This window comes from Diadema antillarum, unplaced genomic scaffold (genome assembly GCF_040938485.1).
Source record: "Diadema antillarum isolate AM-2024a unplaced genomic scaffold, OU_Dant_1.0 scf00000068, whole genome shotgun sequence".
Lineage (NCBI taxonomy): Eukaryota > Metazoa > Echinodermata > Echinoidea > Diadematoida > Diadematidae > Diadema > Diadema antillarum.
Window position 1 is genome coordinate 2,231,976 of NW_027270957.1, and position 26,964 is coordinate 2,258,939.

Consider the following 26,964-nt stretch of genomic DNA (forward strand, 5'->3'; position numbering starts at 1 on the left):
GCTGAGTATCACTGTTATTCATTTCCGAACGTCAAAGGGATCATTCGACATATATTTTAGTATCTTCCGGAGCTGAATGTTATTGCCATTTACTTTTGAACGTAAAAGCGAAGATCCAGCAATTATTTCATCATCGTACTGAGTTGAATACTATTGTTATTCATTTCCGAACGCCAAAGCAAACATTCAACATTTATTTTAGCATCTTCCGGAGCTGATTGTTATTGCTATTTACTTTCGAACATAAAAGTAAACATCAGACATTTATTTATCATCGGACGGAGTTGAATACTATTGTTATTCATTTCCGAACGTCAAAGCAAACATTAACTTCACCATCAAACGCATTTAAATGTTACTGTTATTCATTTCGAAATTTAAAAGCAAACATCCGACAGTTATTTAGCATCGTATGGAGCAAAATATTACTGTTATTCACTTCCGAACGTAAAAACAATCATCTGACATTTATTTCAGCATCTTCTGGAGCCGAATGTTATTGCTATTCACTTTCGAAAGTAAAAGCAAACATCCAACATTTATCTCGTCGTTGTACGAAGTTTATTATTATTGTTATTCATTTCCGAACGCCAAAGGGATAATTCGACATTTACTTTAGCATATTCCAGAGCTAAATATCATTATTATTTACTTTCGAACGTAAAAGTAAACTTCCGGCATTTATTTTATCATCGTATACGGAGTTGAAATTCATTATCATTTATATCCGACCGTCAAAGCAAACATTCGACATTTATTTCAGCATCTTCCGGAACCGTATTTTATCCCTATTCATTTCCGAACGCAAAATCAAATATCTGGCATTAATTTCAGCACCGTACGGAGCTGAATCTTACCATTATTCATTTCCAAAAGTATGAGCAAACATCCGACATTTATTTTTGTATAATACGGAGTCGAATATTACCGTTATTCATTTCCAAAATTAAGAGCAAACATCTGACATTTAATCTAGCAGCTTTACAGGCCTCGAAATAGGATTTTGGAGGGGCAAGGCCATTTAGAAAAGGGCACTTTTTCCAAGAGGCCAGGGCACTTAAAGGACAAGTTCACCTTCATATATACATGTGGATTGAGTGAAGGCAACAATGTTAGTAGAACACATCAGTGAAAGTTTGGTGAAAATCCGATAATCCGTTCAAAAGTTATGAATTTTTAAGATATCTGTGCAATCACTGCTGGAGGAGAAGACTACTACAGTGTATGATGTCATATGCGTACAACGATATAAGGAAAATAAAAAGAGAATTTCACAAAAGTTGACTTTTTGAATGAAGTGTACATTTCTTCGACTTGTTACTGACTTATGTTACTGTTAGGGGTAATATTATTCCCCCTGACTTCTGAAAGAGAGAAGTCGAGTGTTAGTCTATTATGTGAGAAAAGTGAGAATATCTTGAATTTTCTTTATACTTTCTTTGTATAGTTGTACTCATATGACATCACAAGCTATAGTGGTCTTCTCATCCAGCCGTGACTGAGCAGATACTTCAAAAATTCATAACCTTTGAACGGATTGTCCGATTTTCCTCAAACTCTCATTGATGTGTGCAACTAATATTGCTGCATTCACTCAACCCACATGTCTGTGAAGGTGAACTTGTCCTTTAAGTCAGTCAGAGGGGCACCAAGGCCACATTGGAAAGGGCGTGTTTGGTGTTTATGAAAAAAGAAAGAAGAAAAACAAACCGAGAAAAACAAACACACACACACACACACACACACACAAAGTGCAACACACAACAAAAACCTCTTCCCTACAGCTGTAACACATTCCCGATCTCCGCGTTTCTATCAGGTGAAACAACATTTTTTAAAACAGGAATAAAACAACAGTAGGTATTGATTGAAACTCGACACCCTTTCAGGCCAGCCAGGCCAGGCTGCCATGAAACTTCAAAGCACATTCCGACAGCTGGCTGGCAAAACCACAAGGCAAAGGAATTTGCGTGCGCGTGTAGATTGCTATGATTAGTCTGTGACAGACAGTTCACATGACCTCCAAGAATGCGCCAGTACGCGCGGTTTCTTCTGTTGATTGGTCTCTCTCTCTCTCTCCACACACCACCCCTCCCCATTCCCCAGTCTGGCACCCTTACCCTTGGCATCGTGGGATTTTTCTCTTTTCTTTTCTCTTTTTTCACTCTACTCTATCTGAATATGCGCTGCCTAGCTAGTACATACTCGCGGCCGCTGCGCTGCGGAGGCAGTCGGGACGGTAAAAGCCGTTCGGGCGTACATGTACGTACACGTCGTCTCGTATCTCGGAACGATATCAGAGTTTGAATCAGATACATCGGGACGCGAGTGAACTGAAGGTATGATATTTGAGATCAGGAAAGTTGTTCAAGCTTATTAAAGAGACTTTGAGAAAGGGCATATCATACGTCATAAATAACAACTTTCATTCTAAAAGGGCACCACGGCCCCAAGAAAAAGGGCACATTTTTTTTTTTGGCCGTAACTTTGATCAAAAAACAAAAGGCATTGCGGCCAACGAGAGGGGCACCGACGGCCATGGCCGTCGGTGGCCGTCGGTTAATTCGAGGCCTGACTGCTTACGAAGCCGATAGTTAGTTACCGCTGTTCATTTTCAAAACTGAAGGCAAACATCCGGCTTTTTTTGGTGGCCCGGCGTGCGTTTTTGGTGACGCCGGTCGCAAATAAACCATTCGCGAAATCGTGATTCGATTCGCGAAAAGACTCCGCTAAATCGCTACACTCGGCAGGGGCTACGTCGTCCTTTCACCAGGTCTCGTTACAAAACCAAAATCTCGTGTGAGTTCTTGCGTTACCTATCGTTAATTTTAACGAAACATCGTTAATTTGCGTGAGGGATCGTTATTCATCGTTACTCATCGTTACTACAAATGTTAATTTTCCCGATCGTTACTTTGCGTTACTAACGATTCAGGTGAAACCGCTTGCGTTAATGAAACGTTAATGTTGATTAACGCAAAGTTTCTTTTGGTATATACTGTACATGTAAAGTGAATGGCGAAACCCGGAAGAAGGGTGATACCCACTAATATTGACCGCTGACCTTGACGGCCGATCAAAATACCACCTACAATTGCCCCGCAAAACTACCATACCTCATATAGGTAATAATCACGATTATAAACTTTTTTAAGTTGAAATTTTGGTTTTCACATTCATGTTGATCAAGAGTAAATGGACTATTGCAAATGAAAATATGATGTTAGATCAGCGCTTTTACATCTCTGAAACCTATCATATAGTAACACATGCAGTTTAGTTCTTAGATGTCTCTGCCTTTTCAATTATTTGTGTGCTTCTATTGAGTTTTGACAAAGTATTTTTCAAGGATAGCATGGACTGGCACTATTGATTAATTAACACTATTGTCACATGGGAATATTTTGTGACTCCCATAATTTCTGCTGGTAGCTTTAGAATATAAATTACATTCAGCATTGTGGCCTTTGTAGAAAAGGTTTATTTGACTGAATGTTAAAGATATCAGTTATTCAATTGCTTGCCTTTAGAGAAGAATGACTGTAATCTTAATCAAGTCTTTATCTAAATTCCAGTTTGGTGCTTTAATGTTGTTAACCCTTTTGCTGCTCATGATGACCAATTCATGTCAGAGTGTTGTCTTTTGATGAGGCTGCTGAACATGTGAATTCCTCGTTTCTGAAGCAGGCGTGTGATGGGTTATCACTATGGAAAGGCAGAATGTGAATTGAATAAATGAACAATTGAAAATTATTGAAGATTTGCTGTTGATTGTACTCTTGACGTAATCATATTTTGAATCCTCACAGTAACAGCTTTGTATTCATTTGGATTTCAATATTTTTGTCCCCGCCGAACGAGTTCGAGCAGGGGACTATGAAACGGGCTCCGTACGTGTGTGTGTCCGTCCATGTGTCCGTGTGTCCGTGTGTCCGTCCGTGTGTGATCAAAATGTTCAAAATGCTACTCCTTCGCCATTTCTAACCCGATTTTGATTCTGTTTGCTTTATATGATAGCACTACATGGGAGCTTTGAAACTTCTATACAGAATTTCAATTGTGACCTTTGACCTTGACCTTTGACCTATATTGTACATTTTGCTTCAAAATGCTACTCCTTCGCCATTTCTAACCCGATTTTGATTCCGTTTGCTTTATATGATGGCACCAGGTGAGGGCTTCAAAACTTCTACACAGAATTTTGACCTTTGACTTCTTTGACCTTTGACCTTGATTTTTGACCTATATTGTACATTTTGCTACAAAATGCTACTCCTTTGCCATTTGTAACCCGATTTCAATTCCGTTTGCTTTAAGTGATGGCACTAGGTGAGGGCTTCAAAACTTCTACACAGAATTTTGACCTTTGACTTCTTTGACCTTTGACCTTGATTTTTGACCTATATTGTACATTGGCTACAAAATGCTACTCCTTCGCCATTTCTAACCCGATTTTGATTCCGTTTGCTTTATGTGATGGCACTAGGTGAGGGCTTCAAAATTTCTACACAGAATTTTGACCTTTGACTTCTTTGACCTTTGACCTTGATTTTTGACCTATATTGTACATTTTGCTACAAAATGCTACTCCTTTGCCATTTGTAACCCGATTTCAATTCCGTTTGCTTTAAGTGATGGCACTAGGTGAGGGCTTCAAAACTTCTACACAGAATTTTGACCTTTGACTTCTTTGACCTTTGACCTTGATTTTTTTACCTATATTGTACATTGGCTACAAAATGCTACTCCTTCGCCATTTCTAACCTGATTTCGATTCCGTTTGCTTTATGTGATGGCACTAGGTGAGGGCTTCAAAACTTCTACATAGAATTTTGACCTTTGACTTCTTTGACCATTGACCTTCATCTTTTTACCTATATTGTACATTTTGCTACTAAATGCTACTTCCGGCGGGGACATATATTACGCACCGCGTAATTTCTACTTTTCCTTGTTTTCAGTGTATTGATGATGCCTTCTCAGGATTATATTGAAAGGTTCTTCAGGTGTGACATGCATTGTGGAAGAGTATGCAGTTGTCAGTATGTTTGGTACTATGTCGCTGTGGTAAAACAAAAGAGAAAAGGAGATACTGTATAGGCCTTATATAGCGAGTCTAATTTTTGCAAATCAGGACTTCCTGACAGTTTTGCAAGTGGTTAGATTCCCAATCGTGGAGTACAGTAATCAGTGAAACAATGTATGCATGTATGTTGCATTCACTCTGGATCAGAGTCAATATTTTTTTGTGTTGTTGAAATCGCATATAGCACTCATGTAGCAAATCCCCCCCCCCCCCCCCCCCAGCCCCAATAAGAGAGAACCAACCCCATGAGATATACAATATTTGGTAGTGTAGTATATATTTGATGTGGATCCGCCTTCGGAGTAGAAATGCTAATTCAGTGTTTTGATCTACATCTTCATGAAAGTTGTGTCTTTCCTTCAACATTTATGGCTGCAGGAGATTACTTTCTTTGTCTCTTGATTGTTGTTCATGAGCAGGTAGCCTGATTCATATTTGTATTTTTCCTTTTCTAGGGTGCTCCAGAGGGCATCCTAGACCGCTGCACCCATGTGAGGGTTGGGAGCACAAAGGTGCCTCTTACGCCCAAAGTCAAGGCTGAGATCATTGAGCGGATCATGTCTTACGGCACAGGTGGGTATCAATGATATAGTAGCACTGTGACAGGCATAGGTGAAGAAAGTTGTGAGGATTGCAATAAAGCATTCTTGCCTTGTTACTTGAATGATGTGCTGCTATATCTATCAATGTAAACAGATTTTGGAGTTGTCTTAGTGCTGTGATAATTGAAGGAAGACAACTCGAACCAAGAATATGACGTTATCTGATTCAGAGATCCATGGGGGGCTTTGCTTGCATGTACATTGTACTGTTGGATTGCACAGGGAAAGAATTAATCTTGTGTCTTAAGATCCTTTGAGAAAGGTGGCAGTTTAAAAGAAAATGCAGCACCACACCTGTGCATACAATGTTCAGCATAATGTATGTTTTCCGTTTCATTAATTTCCACATCAAACAATGGTCATCACTGTTTTGAATAAGTACACAAAACAGTATACAGCAAAGTTTATGTGTCTTTGTTGCTACTTAGAGAGGGCACATCTGATTTTTTTTTTCTAAAATACAGTGAGGCTGGCATTATGGGTCTTAAAGGGATAGTACAGTTTTGGTTGAGATGAGAAATAGGCTTTTGAATTTTTGCAAGATACCAAGAAAAAACTTATGATATAGCACAGAGCATACCATTTTAAGAGGAATTCAAAGTTTATTTATGAAAATCGGGTTTGGAATAACTGAAACATCCAAAAACAAAGTAAAACAAAGCGATCGTTACAAAGTGTGGGTCCCACACTTTATTAGAATCGTTCTTTCTTGGATATCTCAGCCATTTCAAAACCAATTTTTATCAAATAAACGTTGAATTCCTCATAAAATTGCATGCTCTTTCATATTTCATATGAGATTTCTCATTATCTCACCTAAAAATGTTAGAAACCTGAAATTAGGTCTCAACCAGAACTGTATGATCCCTTTAACTTCCTTGATATTATGCTGTTCTGAGAGTGTATTCCATATGCTTTCCAATAACTTATGTATGAATTAGTCTATACTACCCATCACCTAAGCCTGGGAGAGAGTCTCTATTTCATGAAATCAGAGGTTGTAGTTTGGTGTGTTTCTAATGTGCACCAGACAGATGGCATTTTGTGACAAATATCGTTGAAATTTGTACTCACGTGTATGATGGTAAAATCTAGACTCCTGTTGTTTTTGGTGCTGTTGCCCTCAGTGCTCCATCCTTTATAGGGTCAAAGGTCATGTTAAGCTTGCTGACTTGTATACACTGCTGGTCTCACTTTCTTTTTCTTTTGTCCTGGTGCTCTTGACCTCTGTATTCAGGGATACACTTGCATGGCCACTTTCTAGTTGTGATTGGAAATAAGAAGGTTTTCTACTACTCTTTCATGTAATTCATCTCAAAACTGTATGATGGTTAGAGTGGGAGTTGTAGAGTGAATAGAGGGATGCCTATCCCTAAACTGGTAGGCTTGATGCAGCTTGATTTCATCACAGTATAGTTAACTGCTGCCTTCATCATTTTGATACTTGCAGGTCGTGATGCCTTGCGTTGCCTTGGTCTGGCCACTGTGGACAACCCTGAGAAGAAGGAAGCAATGGATCTGGAGAATGCTGCCAACTTCTGGAAGTATGAGGTATGTCATGACATTTGTCTTTCACCTGTAATGTAACACATTTCAAAAGTTTGCCAGTGTATTCTACCTGTATGTATTTCTGTAGCCACAAGCCCTGATAAAAAGCAGTCAATGTCAATGTGAATGTGAAGTAACACTATTGTCACATGGGGATATTTTGTGACTCCTATCTTTTTTGTTAGTAACTTTAGAATATAAATGACATTCAGCATTGTGGCCTTAGTTGAAAAGGTTTACCTGACTCCCTGCTGTACAAAAGATCAAAGAAATCAGTCATTTGAATGCTTGCCTTTAAAGAAGAATGACTGTAATCTTAATCAAGTCTTTATCTAAATTCCAGTTTGGTGCTGTGATGTTGTTAACCCTTCTGCTGCTCATGATGACAAATTCATGTCAGAGTGTTGTCTTTTGATGAGGCTGCTGAACATGTGAATTCCTCGTTTCTGAAGCAGGCATGTGATGGGTTTTTACTATGGAAAGCTGAAATGTTAATTGAATAAATGAACAATTGAAAATTACACTCTTTTATGGTGTGTTATACCATTCTTAAAGTTGGTTTCCACACTCATTCTACTGTCGTTAGATATTATTTCATTGCTGTTGTTTCATTGCAGAGTGAATGACTTGTTTAGCATTAAGTATTGTTTTCATCATCAAGCACTATTGAGGCTATGATACAGTTTTCATATTTAAAGTATTGTGAGAACAATGTTGTGTGAAAGGTTGTGTAAGTCCCCATATATTCGGTTCTTTGGACTAAGGAGATTGGCATGGGATTACTGTCTGTGCCCAATGTGTTAATTAAGGTGGAGCTTAGTCCTTTTTGTTTAGCAAGGATTGATGCATCTGTAATTTGATTGTTATTTTTTTTTGTCTGTAAGAAGCATAATTCTCCTAAAGCTTTATGTCATATTTGTCCCCGCCGAACGAGTTCGAGCAGGGGACTATGAAACGGGCTCCGTACGTGTGTGTGTCCGTGTGTCCGTCCGTCCGTCCGTCCGTCCGTGTGTCCGTGTGTGCGTCCGTGTGTGATCAAAATCTTCAATTTGCTACTTCTCTGTCATTTATGAGCCAATTTTGATTCTGTTTGCTTTATATGATAGCACTACATGGGAGCTTTGAAACTTCTACACAGAATTTCAGTCGTGACCTTTGACCTTGACCTTTGACCTATATTGTACATTTTGCTACAAAATGCTACTCCTTCGCCATTTCTAACCCGATTTCGATTCCGTTTGCTTTATATGATGGCACTAGGTGAGGGCTTCAAAACTTCTACACAGAATTTTGACCTTTGACTTCTTTGACCTTTGACCTTGATTTTTGACCTGTATTGTACATTTTGCTACAAAATGCTACTCCTTCGCCATTTTTAACCCGATTTCAATTCTGTTTGCTTTATGTGATGGCACTAGGTGAGGGCTTCAAAACTTCTACACAGAATTTTGACCTTTGACTTCTTTGACCTTTGACCTTGATTTTTGACCTGTATTGTACATTTTGCTACAAAATGCTACTCCTTCGCCATTTCTAACCCGATTTCGATTCCGTTTGCTTTATGTGATGGCACTAGGTGAGGGCTTCAAAACTTCTACATAGAATTTTGACCTTTGACTTCTTTGACCTTTGACCTTGATTTTTGACCTGTATTGTACATTTTGCTACAAAATGCTACTCCTTCGCCATTTCTAACCCGATTTCGATTCCGTTTGCTTTATGTGATGGCATAAGGTGAGGGCTTCAAAACTTCTACACAGAATTTTGACCTTTGACTTATTTGACCTTTGACCTTGATTTTTTACCTGCATTGTATATTTTGCTACAAAATGCTACTCCTTCGCCATTTCTAACCCGATTTCAATTCCGTTTGATATATGTGGTGGCACCAGGTGAGGGCTTCAGAACTTCTATGCAGAATTTTGACCTTTGACTTATTTGACCTTTGACCTTGATTTTTGACCTGTATTGTACATTTGCTACAAAATGCTACTTCCGGCGGGGACATATATTACGCACCGCGTAATTTCTACTTTTCCTTGTTTATTTTATCTTTTAATATGTTTGTGAATGATATTGAATAAAAACAGTTTTGCAATAATTTTTGTATGTTTTATTCAAAATGATACTCAAGATAAAAATGCATTCAAACTCACAACTCTCTGCTTGAGAAATCGACATCTTAACCAATGTCCACTCTTATACAGTAGTGTACCTGCACACATGAATTATTTGTCCACAGATGAATGTGAGACAAATTGCAGTCAGTACATGTTACGTCAGTCTTGTCTAGAATATTTTGACAAAGTGGAAAGCAGAATTGTTACGGCTATCTTCGTTTGTTTGTTTGTTTTGCTGCATTTTGATAAACTATTATTGATATTTTTGTCCAGTTGTGTGAAAGCTGTTGAACTTTGTGAAATCAAGTGAAGTTAACTCTTTCTTCACAGAGTAATATGACATTTGTTGGCTGTGTGGCCATGCTGGACCCGCCCCGTGCCGAGGTCCGTGCTTCTGTTGAAGAGTGCCGTGATGCTGGAATCCGCATCATTGTCATCACTGGTGACAACAAAGCAACAGCTGAGGCCATCTGCAGGAAGATTGGAGTCTTTGGGGAGGATGAGTCTACTGAAGGTGTGTCACAGAAGTACATGATGCAGTGACAGCATTAGAATACAGCAGTTATTTTTGTCCTTTGAAGGAAATCCTATAAGAGAGTGTCAGTCTTTGCCTTTCTAACAATGTTGAAAGGTTACATCATGTCATGTTCATGCTCTAAGCAAAGTTGTGTGCAGTTGTGTACAATTTAGCAAAACTCAGTTGCTGAAGTCGTCAATGCCTGTGTGTGCTTCCTGTGGTTGAGTTACCAGCAAAGGGTCTGATTACTAATCTGAGTACTTTTTAGTCAATTAGACATTTTAGATTGTCCTCCTTGCTGTCTGAATTAGAAATCTGTGACAGAAAAAGACAAAGACTTTCCCCAGAAAGATGTACTGTGTAAGTGGTTCCACAAACCTATACATGCCACTATTGATTTATCTATGTACTACATGACGTGACATTACAAAAATTGTCCCCTTTAAAGAATAATGCAGTTTAAAGGCATAGGTAATGATTTGTCACTTGCAGATAAGATGATCTTCACTGATCCTACTAATCATCTCGAAGGCAAGTATATCCAAAGCCTCCCACGTTATTCAGTCATACTTATACAAACTATACTGAAGTGTAATGGGTGATGTCTTCTGTGCTTCATTTCCCCCAGGGCTGTCCTATTCTGGTCGTGAGTTGGATGACCTGAGTCCGGCTGAACAGAAGGCGGCATGCCTACGTGCTAGACTATTCTCTCGTGTGGAGCCTGCACATAAGAGCAAGATTGTCGAATACCTGCAGAGCGAGGGCGAGATCTCTGCCATGGTCAGGATTCTACTGACATTGTTCTTGCAATATTCAGTTGTAAACTGTACATTTATCAGTGATGGGAAATATTGCATGTGTTTTTCTGTTGTAGGCAGTATGTAACTCAATGAAATTATTTAGATAATTGTCAGAGCTTTTCATTTTTAATTTACTTTATTCAGGAAATGAAATCATGAAAAATCAAGGTTGCGGGTAGAGCTTTGGAAAAGAATCCCATTTAATGATAGAGATATAAACTAGCCAACAGGCATAAACATTCTCTGTAAATTTGTCATTATTCCCATCGCATGCCGCAATCTATGTGCTGGTAGGAGCAATGATGTTCACAATTAATTCCCCAGTTATTACCCTTTGTTCTCTCCTTTTTCAAAGCCATATGCCTGAGACTAAAAGGACTGTCTGCTTCACACGTGGTTGTCATGAAGACTTTCCCCATTGATGAATCTGTGTTTTGTTCTCTTACTCTGAGTGCCTGGAGCAATAAATACAAGTTGTCATGACCATTTCTTCTGAGTTATCATCATAAAGTTGGAATGTTTTGACATGTCAGGATCCTAAATGTCTTTTTGATCCTAGACTGGTGATGGTGTGAATGATGCCCCTGCCCTCAAGAAGGCTGAGATTGGTATTGCCATGGGATCAGGAACAGCTGTAGCCAAGAGTGCTTCTGATATCCTTTTCTACACACTGCTGTCACATCTTTGAGAATATGATTTGAACTGAAATTACACTGGCTATGCTTGATAGTCACACTGTTGAATTCATTTTAGACTTATCAGGTTAGTGAAAGAGATGGAGATACTTGAAAGAACTATATTTGCTTTGTCAAGAGTAGTAGATAATTGTACTTACCAATATGTAATTACCAAATTGTGCCGTATTTTTTACATTTTGTATTTATGTTCTGCTTTGACTTGTGCTTACAACGGTTTTGTTGATTTTTTTTTAAAGTGCATTTGTTTGTCAGTGTGGTGGGGTTTTATGGCTTGTGTAGCACAGATCCTACATATAGAGTCAAAATTGCAAGACTGGAATATAAGTCAGTTTGAAGGTGATAGCTTTCCTTGACGGCATAGCACAGATGGTGTTGGCTGATGATAACTTCTCCACCATTGTCACAGCGGTAGAGGAAGGGCGTGCCATCTACAACAACATGAAGCAATTCATCAGATACCTCATCTCATCCAACATTGGAGAAGTTGTCAGGTGAGAAACTCTGTTGATGATGCTTTGATGGAACAATATTGCACTATAATGTTAATTATCTTCCAGTCATTGAAGCGAGAATGACAAGATTTGCTATTAGTATTAATTTCTCTCTTCAACAGTAATCTACTGCCTGTGTAGGCATCTGCACTTTTCCATCCAGGTAACATGGCAGAATAGCAAAAAGTGTCTTATTCCTTGTTAAGAAATATCATTTTTGTCTGATTTTGTATGTATAGACAGGTAACACTGACTGCCACAGTGCCATGGGCATCCTTTTTGGAAAAATAGAGTAGTTTTTGGTGGCATGGCATAACTTACAAGACTTGAAAAACCTACCTGTGCTTGCTCTGTATAGACCATGGTATCTACACAGAAGTTTAGAGGTTAGCAGATTGCTGTACTAGTACAAAAGATTTCTTGTTCATGATTTGCTGTCTTAGTGTGTGGTTTTGATCTGTACAACTTTCTGTGTATTCATCATTTTTCATTCTTCTTGGTCAGTATTTTCTTGACTGCTGCTCTGGGCATGCCTGAAGCTCTCATCCCTGTCCAGCTGCTGTGGGTGAACTTGGTCACTGACGGCCTCCCTGCCACTGCCCTTGGCTTCAACCCACCCGACATTGATATCATGGAAAAGCCACCTCGCAACTCCCGTGAGCCCCTTATCAGTGGCTGGCTGTTCTTTCGCTACATGGCCATTGGAAGTAAGCTCACCAGTTTTCCTTCTAGCAACAACACTTTTGTTTCGTATTTTATTCACTGCAGTGGAGCAGTTGTACTTTTTCTCTAACTTGTGAGGATTGATATTGTCATGTATACTTATTGAAATTGTTTTATCTCTGATTACCGTTTCAGGTGACCTTTTTCATAATTTCTACACAGTTTCTTGTGTGTGTTATGTTATGTGCTATGTTGAATGAGAAATGTATTTTTTCCCTCTCTCTTTGGCATGTGATATGCAGTGCCATGAACAACAGAAATATCTTCTCTTTGTTGTCATCCAGCCATATGCCTCACATGTGACATGCTTAGATCACATTTTTACGACCATCAAGGTGCAAACATCATTAAGGTTTGATGCATGAATGTGATCCTCCAATTTTCTCTAATTTTATGCATACTCACCACAGGGGGATTCCCTTGTTACTTGAACATGTTACTTATACAATGTACCTCAGACTCATCCAACATGGTTAAAATTCTTCCCCACAGTCTATGTTGGAGCAGCGACTGTTGGAGCATCAGCCTGGTGGTTTATGTTCTACGAGAATGGACCCCATCTCTCATTCTGGCAGCTGGTGAGTAGGAGGGACTGGTTTGGGGGAACTCGAGCATATGTCCAGTCTTGTCCAGGGCAGTGCGCTACTCTTTGTAGTATGTAATTTCAGCTCAAAAACTTGCCTTGCCTTGTGAAAGGGTTAAACACAAAGCTGTAAGTAGACTGAGCAAAACCTAGGAAAACAGTTACTAATTTGTTCTGGTGATGTTTTCCCAAGACATGACATATGATACTCATACAGCACAGCTTCTTACTATGTCTTTATGATTAAAGAGTACCAAACAGTGATGTCATAGCCATTCATCATCATAGAAACTAAACAACCCCACCTAGCCCAGTCTATGAACACTGTTGTTGCTAACCATGCTTGCACCTGGTTCCAACCCAAGGTATAACAAAATACTATGACAACATCACTTCGGTACTTTTTAGGATATTACTGTTAGATAGGCATGTTTACTTGAGGATGAGTAGGAATAGAACTTTAAAAGCACTTGCAGATGGCAGACATCAACTAAGTGCATATACCACCACTGTCCCTTCACTCAGTAATCATAGTATATACTGTCCACTGTGGTACCCAATAGGCCACACAATAAGCAGGAACTCCTAGCATTTACGTTGATCCAGAAGTCTGCCTACAGTAAAGTTGCTGTACTTCTCTCCATCCTTCATCTTTGCCATGATATATTGTATGCTTGTCTCCATTAAAAAAAAATCCAAGTGAGGTAAGGTTTTGCTCTGAGATTTGTTGATGAGTCTTTCTATAGTGAAAGAGTGGAAAATTGTTTTACAATGTGTCAACCTTCAGTCTGATGTTCAAGGGAAGCAAGTATCATTCAGTACATTGTAGTTCTGTGTATATCCTGTACACATGTGTTATACACTAATAGTGGTCCATGGTAGCATTGGGCATTATGGTGTAGCTTTGAATGAATAGTCTAGAAAGGCTTCACTTTGTGTAAGTGCTATTAATGGGAGAGGTATTGGCATGAGCTCACATTTAGTGCATTGGGCAACCACATGTGAGGATAAATACAGATTGCTTAATTTTTAAGTTGGAATTCAGGGTAGAGCATTGTTATACAGTCAGAAGAAATGCAAACAAAGTATGCATTTGTAGATCAAAGGCATCACAGGCCCTGAGAGGAGAAGAGATGCAATTCTCGTTTCATGCAAATATGCTTCTACACATGTATAGTATTTACAGCATGTATATGTAAATTAGAAGAAACAGTAAGAAAGTATCGGAGATGGGATTTCCCCTTCCCTTGCCCACCATGCATAATGTTCAGAGAATTTAAGCTGCATTGATGTCACATGTCTTTGCAGACCCACCACATGCAGTGTCCTCTGGAGCCTAAGTACTTCAAGAAGCTGGACTGTGAGGTGTTTGAAGACCCCCATCACATGACCATGGCCCTCTCTGTGCTGGTCACCATTGAGATGCTCAATGCCCTCAACAGGTACCCAGGAGTCCAGGCAATACAGTTATGACAGTCAATGAAGAAAATTGTGCATGTTACTTGCTGTTGTCTCAGTCTTATTTTACGTCTCCAAAAAGCAAAAAGCAAAAAAAAACCAAAAAACCAACAACAACAACCAAACAAACCTAATCACATATGATATGCAACTGGCGTAGACTTTAAATCATGGGGTAAATAAACTGAACGGACTGCATATAAAAAGTGCATTTTGACTTGTAGACTCTGAAGTGTGAGTGATGGTGGAGGCATAGGGCATACAGCCTCAGCCTTGATGTACATGATAAAATGTTGATGATTGTACATGTCGTGCCTAGGAGCATCTCATTTGATATTGATATTTGCCTTTTCTAAATTTTGTGACACAATCTGATTTGGTTGATATTTATGGTGTTTGTGATCACATTCTTTCTTGTAATGCCCCCTGTATTCTCTGCTCTCAGCTTGAGTGAGAACCAGTCACTGCTGGTCATGCCTCCCTGGTCCAACATGTGGCTGCTTGGATCCATCGCTCTCTCCATGGTCCTCCACTTTGTAATCCTCTACGTCGACATCCTCTCGGTAAGCAACAGCTTGGACATTTTTAATGGATGGGGAATGAGGAGATTGCAAGTTAGGGAAGAATTATTCTGTTTACTGTTTCATCCTGTGCAGTGTCTTTGGCAAATGTTGAGTAAAAAGCATTCAGTGATGCTATGATTTGTTTATAATGATGAATTTGATGGAGTCAAAATTAATATCATGTTTTTATCCACCACTTGTATATGATTGATGTCAGTTTAGCAGCTAATTGCAAGTCATTTAAACAAATGGGTGCATGTGCTTATTGTAAAAAACATACCGGTGGTGATGATAAATTTCATGTTTGTGTTTCATTTTTATGCCTCCGCCACGAAGTGGTGCCGGAGGCATTATCTTTTCAGGTTGTCCGTCCGTACGTCCGTACATCTGTACGTCCGTCCGTCCGATTTCGTTTGCGTGATAACTTGAGTAATATTTACTGGAATTTTATCAAACTTGGTCTAAGTATGAAGTGTGATTAGGCAATTATTTGATTAGATTTTGGGTGAAATCAGCGAAAGGTCAAAGGTCAAGGTCAAATCATGAAATTGTATCCGTTTACGCGATAACTCAAGACTGGATGGAGCAAATTTCACCAAACTTTTTGGAGGATGATGTATGATGGGACAATTACTTGATTAGTTTATCAGTGAAATCGGACAGAGGTCAAAGGTCAAAGATCAAGGTCAAATCCTAAAATTTATCTGTTTACGTGATAACTCAAAACTGGATGAAGCAGCTTTCACCAAACTTGGTCCAAGGATGATGTATGATGGGACAATTAGTTGAGTAGATTTTAGTGACATTGGCAAGAGGTCAAAGGTCAAAAGGTCAAGGTCAAATGCTACAAATGTTGCAGTCTCCCCCATATCTATGCAATGCCCAAAGGTATTTTTGTGAAACTTGGTGTGGACATGTACTACTGTGTAAAGATTCTCCAGAGAGAGTTTCATGTCATAAGGTAAAAGGTCAAAGGTTAGGTGAAAAAGTTGCAATATCACTTTTCTCGCAAATGGTTCAATGTATCCTCGTGGAACTTGGTACATACGCATGTAATGACAGGCAGGGATTATCTAGGGAATTAAGGGGTCGTGGGTCAATAGTCGGGTCAAAGGTCAAGGTCAACTCCTCAAAATGTTACTATTTCCCTCATATATTAGTATATGCAATGTTTGCATTATTAGTTTCAAAACTTAATACATGCATTACCTAATGGAGATTCTCCGGGAAATTTCCAGCCAGAAGGTCAAAGGTCAAAGGTTAAGGGTCAAAGGCCAGGTTTCAATGCTCCCCCCCCCCCAAAAAAAAAAAAAAAAAAAAAAAAAATCTATTTTGTACATTCATTACACTCTCTCTTCATACCTATGAAATTACTCAATGCATAAACTTATAAAAAGGTCCGTCAGAATTCAAGTAAAAATTCTCAATTCCCCAAATATGTGTACCTACACTCTTAGAAAATTATAGCAAACCTCAGTTCAAGACATTTCTGACAAACCTGCCATTTCAATATTTTGCCAGTTATGTGAAACTGTCATGGATCACATATTGTGAAGACATTGTACTATACGCCTATTGGGAGAATAATGCATTATGGCGGAGGCATCAGTCGCCATAGCGACATTTCTAGTCTGTATTTACTCGAGTACTGGATATTTACTAATTGACAAATCCTTATATACAATATGTTTGCCTTTTTGTCTGTGTGTATATATGCAGGGCTCGATGTTAGCAGTGGCCTATTTGCCTGGGGCCACTAACAATTTATGTTAGGACACCAAATTTCCAAAAAGCTTATCTTTTGGTAGCCCAATTGGTTGAAATTTGATATTTCCTTTTATTTTAGGCCACCACATTTCTTTTTCAGGCTACCAAAATTTCAATTTCAAAGATTTTATTGGCCCACACGGGCCACCAGAGAAAAGCGTTAGTGTTGTGCCCTGGTGTATGTATATGCTTATCTTTGCTGAGCTCCACATGAATACATTGTATGTCTAAGTCTCTGTTTCTTCCATGTGTTTATGTTTTAACAGACTGTGTTTCAGATTACACCTTTGAACCTTGCTGAGTGGATAGCTGTGTTCAAGATTTCTCTGCCTGTGATACTCCTAGATGAGACACTCAAGTTCATGGCAAGGAGCATGGGCACAGAGAGTAAGCAAGAAAAAGATAACAGTCTCTTCGTGCTTGTTGGTTGTATAGTGGCATATCTGGCTGTGATCCTTTTCATCTAACACACCAACAAGCACACCTCTTTTTTTTTTTCCAGAGAAGAATTTTTCCCCCTTTTCTTTGGCAACAAATTTTAACTCATCCCCAATCTTGTCTTATGAGTTAAATTTTGGTACTTTTTTGGTAATTTTCTTTAGACAGTTGTCTCTACTCTTTTGACTCCATCTTTTTTTTTTCTGTCAGCAATCAAACTTTGCATTGTACATCCAATTTGTGCCATCTGCTAATGTCATGTATCCAGTGCTTTCTCCAAACACCCACTTTAGCTGGTGGTAGAGGTTCATGTTTTCCTACATGCAAACTCTTTATGATACATGAAGCCACGGAATCAAAGCTGCCCAGGAAAACATATTTTCTATGAGTTGCATTTGACATAGGCACAAAATTCTTTGCAATAATATCTGTGCTCAAACAGGAAGAACAAGAATGAATAAACTTGTGGCATATAGACTCAAAAGCAAAGCTATTTCTGAGCAATATATTCTGTAAGGTGCATGCATGCATGACCAGAAGTACTTTCTCTGTCACTCTTGAAATTGTTCAAAACTAAAAACAATACGTTTGAGCACCACCAATGTTTTTATAGGGTACTTTGCATGTGACCAGCATTACCTTAGCATCTTTCGCATAGAAAGGGAGCTTTTTTTAAACAATGTGCATTCTGAAATAACAGCATGTGTGATAGATTATGCCAGATGCCCTTCAGCTCCTTATTCATAGAGGGCATGGCTGCAATTTGCTTCAAAAGATGCAGATTACATTGACATATTCCCAGTCTATTCATTTTTTTTTTCTCTCATTCTTCCCGTTATTATTATTATTATCATTATTTTAGTATTACAGTTGATATTAAAAGCATTAACTTGTGGGGTCCAGCTGGTCACAAGTGGGTTTGGCCCTGGCATTGTAAGAGATAGCTTGGACATACACCACTGAAGACTAGTTTGCTATGTGAATATTTCCTCTATATGAAGCACTGAATAGAAGTGTTGTTTGATGAAGAAATTGATCCGCAAAGAAATATGGAGTTGTGTTCATCCAGGCAGCATTGATTCTGTGACCAAAAGGGGAAAAAGTGAGGAAATACATAAGATCTCACAGGAGGACTGGGACTGTTTTCTGTCCATAGTATCCTTTCACATGACTACTGTAATGTAATATGAATATGTTTTGTCTCATGAAGAGAGTGTTCCTTGTATCCCAAGAGAACTAACACAAGTGAAAAGTCTTATAGGAATTGTTTGTGGTGTTAATATATGTATATATACACCTGTATATGTATTTGTACTATCCGTGTGTGGTCTTTTCCCCCTGATGTTTTTAACTGCTTAGGTTTTCTAGAGTAAGACTGATCTTGCTGTTGTCTGGACCCAGCAATATTATCTCTGACAATTGCTGATTGTCTTGTTTACAAAATGAAGATACTTTTTATAAAGTAGATGCTGGTCTATCTGGCAAATGACATTACTATCAAGAATGGAATTGACTCTAGATACCTAGATAAAGAAAAACAGATGAAAAAATCTATTATCTTGTGTAAATACTGAAGTTCTGCATGATTAAGTGTATTTTCATAGAGAGACTAAATCCCACATTTGAAGATGAAATCTATGCAGGAAGCACATTTTTCATTTTTATTTCAAAACATGGTTTATGCCCCGAGCAAATATCCCTGGAGCATTAATACATTGATGTTGAATAGATTTGAAACTGCTCCATTAAATTCATGGCAGCTGTGTCATAATACCTCTTTATGTTTCTGGTAATGAGATGGAGAAGCACAACAGCAAGAGATATCTAACATGTTTTTCTTACCTCTCTTATTTATAATGGTATATTGCCATCACATTTGTTGTTTTGCACCATGTAGCATAGCTTACTCACACTTTCTCAATTTGAATGTTCTTTGGGCTTCTTCCAAACAGAAGACTAACAAGGCAATACCTTTGTTTGGCAATCTGCTTGTTTGCTTTGTCTAAACATATCACTTTTCAGTTGTTTAGAGTTACATCCAATGAATCATAAGCTAAAGCCAGTATCTAATGTTATGCATCAGACATTATTTTTTAATTGACACACCTCTGATGCAGTCAGTTTTCTGATTCCTGAAGTCATGCTTTATGTCAGAAGTACCAACTTCACCTCAGCTAAAGTCAACTTTGAATGGACATGTTCAAAACTTGCTCTGTAAGTCTTTATAGTGGTTCAAAAACATTCAAGTTGTCACAATTTTTAGAAGTGCCTGTTTGTACATAACACGTAGCGCACTGTACACAATTAACTTCTATTCAGATGTCAATCTTTTACTGTAATGAGTTGGAAGGTTACCTCATTTTACAGTAACCTGTCTGGTTCATAGATGTAAGTAATCATTTTTGTATATTTAATTTTGTCTCTTTTGCACGTTATTTACGGATTTGAAATGCTGAATATGATCTTAGATTTGTTAAACACTTGATGTTCATTAAAAAGAAAAAAAAAAGTGTATAGTTACCCCCCCCCCCCCCAAAAAAAAAAAAAAAAAAAAAAGGGGGAAAAAAAGAAAATGAAAGAAAATGAAAAAGAAACAATAGAAAACAGAAACAAACGAAGAGAGAGAACATTGAAAAAAGATTGAAGCATATAGGAGGGGCACATTTTTGTGCTGTATAGAGGTTTATAGAGTTGAGATCCTGGTCTGCAACTGAGCAATTTCTGGATTCCCCTTGTTAATTGTCAACAGATTGCTTTCTTTCTTGCATTAGCTGTGGGTGGGTCAAGCTGACAATATTCTGGGTGCTGAATATCTCCTCTACACTCTTGACCTTAATTCTACTTTTTATGTTGTGCAAGTACCAAACTCATTTTATTTTCAGGTTGTGGTAGATGCAAATTGGGCATTGTACAGTAAAGCTAATTTTCACATGATTGTCATAAATTAACTTGTGTGTTGTGGAGTTTGCTAATGCTTAGAGCAGACCATATTTATAATGATATTTGTGAAAATGCAATATTGGTTGATGCTAATTGACTGTGTAACACTGAAAATAACAAAAACAAAGTAATATATGAAGAATAATCTTCACATATAGGAGAAAAAAAAATAGTAAAATGGATATTATTTGTCAAATGGAATGTTATTTTGCTTATGTTTTGTGTGAAAATGGAAAAAAAATCCCAAAACAAACAAAAACCCAACAAGAATGGTTAGTATCCATCAATGTGGAATCACTAGGAAAAGAGATAGCATAAATTCAGCTTTACCTTAGAACATGACATAGGAATTTCTATGAACTGACTCAGAACATCCTACATTTTTACAATGGTTGCCATGATACAGTTTCTTTTTTTTTTCCTTCTTCTTAAATGTCATTTCTTCCTCCATAAATCTTGGCCTGCGAACTTTCTTGAAAGTTAGAGGCAAAACAAAAGTCCTATGTTATATTCATTTATATAGATCATGTACTCATTTTACTTACTCTATTCATGTACCAGTTGCACAACATTTGGTGGTAGCTAGATCATCCAACTGACACTCCATTCTGTGTCATTCAATCAGTTTGATGTTTTATTTAAAATTAGTCATCACCCTGCCCTGGTATGGTTTTGTCCTTTTAACAGTTATCATGCTGCAACATTGTTCCTTTGTTATACATTATTATGCAACATGTAGGTGGGTTTGCTAAAGTCACAGCAGTGGAGGTAAAAGAGTTACGTTGACAGGAAAAATGGAATCAGCTGTTTGTGTCTTTGTTTTACTCTCGCTAACCCAAACTGTATAACAATGAAATTGTATTCAAATTCAGTTATGGATTATCATATCGGAAACAAAAACTGTGCATTGTTGGTCTTTTAAATGATGGTTATAGCTGATTTTTCTTGTTGTAAAGGTGAAGAGAATTTTATCAATTTGCCTATGATACAGCTAGGTTTATATGCTTGAGTAAATCTCAGGCTTCTGTGTAAAATTTGTTCCCTGTAACACTGCAAATGTACACATGCCAGAAGGGAAAAATCAAAAGATACTTTATAGGCATGAAATGGAGTAGGGAATTTGTCAAATCACTGTTTATTATTGTATTGTTTTGAGTAATAAAATGGGAAAAAAAAATCAGTGAAAGTATGTTCTACCCCCAAAAAAAGGTGTTGTCAATTTGTTGTTTGGTTTTTGTTAGCTCCAGAACCTGTACTGTATTCATAGCCTTTCCCCTCCCCCTTGTTTGCTGCAACAACAGTTTGTCCTCGGTGGGTACCCGTGTCAGTCCTCTGTTCTGTAATCATCCTCCCCCCATCCATTCCCTCCTTCCATTGTCATTTTCTGTTTTTATGTGACGTTCATGAGAATTTATGATATCTCCAGATATTTCAGATGGCAAGACAGGAGAATTTTACACTTGTACACTCCACAGTTACCTAATACACGCCTGAATATTTACGTCTACATGCTTGGCATTCCAGTGGGGAAGAATATGCGTTCATTTGCCATATTAAGGAGATCAAGTGTTCACACTCTCTTACAAAAAAAAAAAAGAAAAGAAAAGAATGATAAAAATAATTATCATAATAAATCATACCTTTGTTGATAATCCGAGAAATACCATATATAGGTGTATAAATTTGATGAGATAACTACAGGGATTTCATGTTTATTAAAGTCTATGAACTTGAATACAGTTGGACAAAGTGTTAGAAGTCTGACTTGCTCTTATGTCCTGGGATATGGTTTCAACTGATCCTGGAATAGGTTCCTTGGCAGTATTTGTTCATAGCTCATATTAATGTGCCATGGTGTTGTTTCTATTTTGTTCACATGTATTACCCAGACCTGTGGTAGCTATCTTGAAATTTCCAGTGCCAAGTTGAGCTGTACCTTCAGGCACTGTAGATTGTGCACCACACCTTTTGCACCGCATGCTGCATATTGTATGTACATAGTTGATACTACGCATGGTTTGTCTGTGTGTGTGTGTGTGTGTGTGTATGTGTGTGTGTGTTGTGTGTGTTTGGTGTTCACATATGTGTACATGGGTTGATGTGTTTGTGTATTGTGATTTATTATTAGCTTTGTTGGTGGTGTGAATAGATTTTACCAAGCATCTTGTCATTTCTGAGTGCTGTTTTGAATGGCATCATGTGAAATTTGCATTCAACACATTGCATTTGCCATTCTTCTTAACTCTGAGCATGCAAGAGAAATTATATTTCTACAAAATTTTACTTTCATTTGCAGTTGTTCATGGTAGCAGCTCAAGGGAGAACTAATGAGATACTAAAGTGAAGTAATATACTCTGTGGGATAATTAACAGCTCTCAAACACAAATTGTATGTGTACTGTCAACCTTTTATATCACATCAATGTGATTGAAGTAAGCCTTTTGAACTGTTGTAAACACAGGAGTGAAAAAAGTTCAATTTAATGGAGGAGGACTGTAATAAGTGTGACAGCAAGTGAAAAGTATGCTTTCTTCAGCTTTGAACTTGTGACATTGCAACATCAGTAATGATGATCAGCAGAACATCAGCCTAAAATGTTAAATGTAAAGTACAAGGGTTTTTTTTTTTTTGTTTTTTTTGCACATGCCCACTCCCATGTTAGCAATTTATATAGTGTTCACCCATAGTTCAGTATTTCCTTTTTAAGCCATGCTACTCCACATGCTCCTTGCAAGAAAGAGGAATAGAAATCAAATATGCCAACAAATTCATGAAAAGAGCTTCTCATGACATGTTCTTGTGTTGCTGAAACTTTCAATGAACATTTTTTTTTATCTCCAATAATTTTCATTTCTGATTCCATATAATGCTAGTGAAAATTTACGGTCACTTTGAGTTTAACAAATTGAGCCAAATGGGAATTTTTTTTTTTGATATACAAATCAACTCATTATGACAAAAAAAAAACCCTGAAAGGATGATAGCATATGCACACAAAAACACACACACACATACGCGCGCGTGCACACACACACACACACACACACACACACACACACACAACTCCTATCATGTCATTTGTGTGTGCTGTTTTACCTTTCAAGGTTTCCTTTGCTATCACATGTGTATTCAATTGAATTTGTAGAAACTGCTGTGGTCATGCTCTAAAATGTGTACAGATCTTCGATCTTTTGCCATCTTTGTCATTATTTTACTTAGCCTATTTATCTGCTACCATGGCCGTAGTCCTCATTATCTCTTGATATTCAGTCACCTTTTCTTTTCTTTGTTTTTTTCTCTAGTCCAGTGAGTATGACCAAATAGCTTTTTTTTTCTCCAAAATCACATGATATTTATTGATGTACTTTCATCTATCATTCTAACTCATGCCAAATGAGAGTTAATTTCTGTGCTTGGGTAGACTGTTAGATATAGCTGTCAGTGCATGTCCAGTGATTTTCATCCATCATTATGCATTGACTATTGAGGTAAAGTTTATGTAATGCTTTGATAAAATATGATTTTATATTATGTGTGTGCACACAGACACACAGACACACATACACAAATGATATGTTCAAGATATATTCACAAAGTTGAATTGAAAGTTGTTATTACTATTATTGATTGCTTTTTGTCTTGTATCATTATAAATTATTTCACTAAATTGAATTATATCACACACACACACACACACACACACACACACACAAGCAAGAAAAACCCAATATGTTGTAATTGCAAAGAGTTAGGTGAGTACACGTCTCCCATGTATATTAGTTTGGTAGAAATCTTGGTCACTGCTAGCAGAGCTTACACTTTTGTTGTATTTTTCCATCAAGAAGTAGCAAATGCAACATTTTGCTGACACATTCTATGGATACTTTACCAACATTATTATTTTTTTTCTACAAAGGAACCAAGGAACATGCTTATAGATAATAAAGTTCAACATGGCATTCATTGTGTGTTGTGATAATTGTATGTTGTCAGTATGGCTTGCCTGAAAGACACAGGAAAGAAAGAGGGACTTTTTGCATTTCATCATATCACTTCTATGAATGATTCCTGTGCACCATGTTCAGTAAAGGGGAGAAAATCAAACAAAAATGCCTGACAGAAAGCAACATTGTTATAATGCATCATGTTCTTGACATGTTCCAGCCTTTGCTGGTGCAAGTCTCAAGCTAAACTGCAAATACAACTGATACCAGTCTTATCTTCATTTTTTTCCTCTTATTTTCTGCTTTTCTTTTACTCTCTTGAAACATCATATCTTCCACTATGTTATCTGTCATCATGTTATATCTGTCTCTTTGTCTAATGCATCCCTCTCTCCTATTTTCATTTACTACTTCTTGGTGAAAAAAAAAAAAATCCCATCATCTACCATGTATGCCTTACCTTATGTTCATCTATTTCATGATGTGTCTTTCAAATATTTTTTTTTTCATATTCCATCCAATACTTGTCTCTGTTATTTTTCCCTTTTGCTTCCTCAATTTGTATTCATTTTCACATTTGAAAATCATATTGTCATCCTCTCCTTCACCTTCTCATTCTTATTTTTTTTTCACTCCACTTGTTTACTTGTTGTTGTTGTTTTTGCTGTGTCTTTGTATTGGTTGTTTTCTTTGCCGTTCTACTTTTTTCCCCTGCTTATTCTTGATTTTTTTAAAAATTATTTCTGATAAAATTGAAATCTCCCCTTCCCAACTTCCTGCATCCTTTAATGCTATTTTTTTTTTTTCATTCCTTTTTCCTATTCTTTTTCTTACATTAAATATTTCCTGTTTCTTTCCTCTTCTGTCTGTTTGGATACATCCTGCATTTTTGTTTTATTATTTTTTGCCTATGTTTCACCGATGTCCTCTCAATTTTCTCTCTCATGTCTATTCCACTCATCGGATCCTCTCCATCTCTTCCACCTGTGTCTTGTTACTTCATCATTAAACCCCTTCTATCAATTTCGGTCACTTCATCTGCAAAATCCACCATCTCATATACGACCTCGGCATGCATCAGGCAGCGACGCATACAAGAAGAGAAAATGAATGAACGAGGGCAGCCTACTCACCTGGAGCTACCCATCAGCTTCTCACAGGGATGAAAAGATTGATGTAAGGAGGATAAAGAGAAACTAGACTGAACAGGAGATGAGCCAGGAGACCATGGTGCAACAGTGATTGACAGAGACACACACAATGTTGACCGTGACTAATGGACACATACAAGGGAAGAAACCAGGATGGTAATAGCTGCAAGATAGAAGTGATATTATGTGGTTTATAAAGTAGGTGTGTATGTTTGTGTGTATGTGCGTGTGCATGTATTTGCATGGGTGAGTGTGTGTGTATGTATGTGTGTGTGTGTGTGTGTGTGTGTGTGTGTAGCTGTTTGTGTGTGTGTTTGTGCTTGTGTGTGCATTTCAGGGTAGAATATTTTTGCACAGCTTTCAGGCCCTTTTTGGCTATATTCCCATGTTCCGAACCCTGAATAAGAGATTTGTTAATGATGAAACAGTAAGAAAAATTTTGTGTGAAGAAATACATTTCATAAATGCATATTTCAATTTCATTGGAATCCAACATTAGAACATGGTTTTCACTGCATGGACATGTATCAAACCAAATCTTCTCTTCTTTGAAGTTATGCATTTGTAGATAATTTTCAGAACAGTAAGCAATATCTAGTGTAATTATCAAAGTTACCATCAAGAGTTTTCTCGTACTTCATTCTCCCAGGTAGTGATATTTTTTTTCTTGGCCCAAAAGATTAGAAACAGGAAGGGTGATAAATTTAGAGATGTACAGATTGAAGATTTTTTCATATTGAAAAATGAAAGGTGTGCAGATTCAAGATTTGGTCATCTTGAAAAATGACCAATTCCCAATTATGAAATGATGACACACACTATGGGAAAAGACGGAGCAATATATTGTACACAGTTCTTTTGACTACACATGGATATCTAGTATTCTTATTCTTAAAGTGCAGTGTGCAATGCAGAAATTTAATGTAAAGGCTACAAATGATGCCTCGATACATATCACTATATCATTTCTGCTGCAGATGCCCTGCTGTGACCTCAATTTTTGCTTTTGATCTTGGTAAAATGCTTGGGTGTTTCGATTGCTACTATCTGCAAGTGTTTTTCCGAGAGCAGTGTAAGCAAGGACAAGAGTCACATGACAGCTCATAAAGGGATGCTATCTAAACATGCTGAATGACTATGCTATACATGTGAAAGTCTACAGCTATCGAAAGACAAACCATTATTCAGGGTGTATTCAAGTATTATTGTCCACTCATTATCATAATGCAACAACTCTAAGACAGGCCAGGGAGAGATGGGTTATCAAACAGTATGAATTTAGATATGATAGAAACCCACACACTAACAATATACAGAGAGTGTTAAGAGGAGGGTATTTATTAAATAGGTAAAGAAAACATGTAAGTCCAGTCCAAAATGCAGCAGTGTATTTCTTCACACCCCCCCCCCCCCCCAAAAAAAAAAAAGACAAAAAAACAAGAACAAATACAAAAACAAAAAACCACATGCACAAACAGAGTCTTGTTTATAGGACTGTTTACAGTAGAAATGTGCAGTAACTGCAATTTTTGGC

General features: G+C 37.6%; 1 protein-coding gene across 2 annotated transcripts; it reads left to right on the forward strand.

Moving 5' to 3' along the window:
- Nucleotides 1-5,449: 5,449 nt before the first annotated feature.
- LOC139716663 (calcium-transporting ATPase sarcoplasmic/endoplasmic reticulum type-like) lies at nucleotides 5,450-26,836 on the forward strand. 2 transcript variants are annotated; one of them, XM_071628191.1, is made up of 12 exons: nucleotides 5,491-5,659; nucleotides 7,139-7,239; nucleotides 9,687-9,870; nucleotides 10,502-10,653; nucleotides 11,233-11,326; nucleotides 11,736-11,862; nucleotides 12,367-12,569; nucleotides 13,078-13,163; nucleotides 14,477-14,610; nucleotides 15,072-15,189; nucleotides 17,223-17,343; nucleotides 25,361-26,836. In XM_071628191.1, exons 1-12 carry the CDS (start codon nucleotides 5,644-5,646, stop codon nucleotides 25,387-25,389), a joined length of 1,365 nt encoding a protein of 454 aa, XP_071484292.1. In that variant the 5' UTR covers nucleotides 5,491-5,643; the 3' UTR covers nucleotides 25,390-26,836. The 2 variants fall into 2 exon arrangements, with proteins under 2 accessions (XP_071484291.1, XP_071484292.1); XM_071628190.1 differs by lacking the exon at nucleotides 25,361-26,836 and having other exon boundaries at nucleotides 5,450-5,659; nucleotides 17,223-19,928.
- Nucleotides 26,837-26,964: the final 128 nt, after the last annotated feature.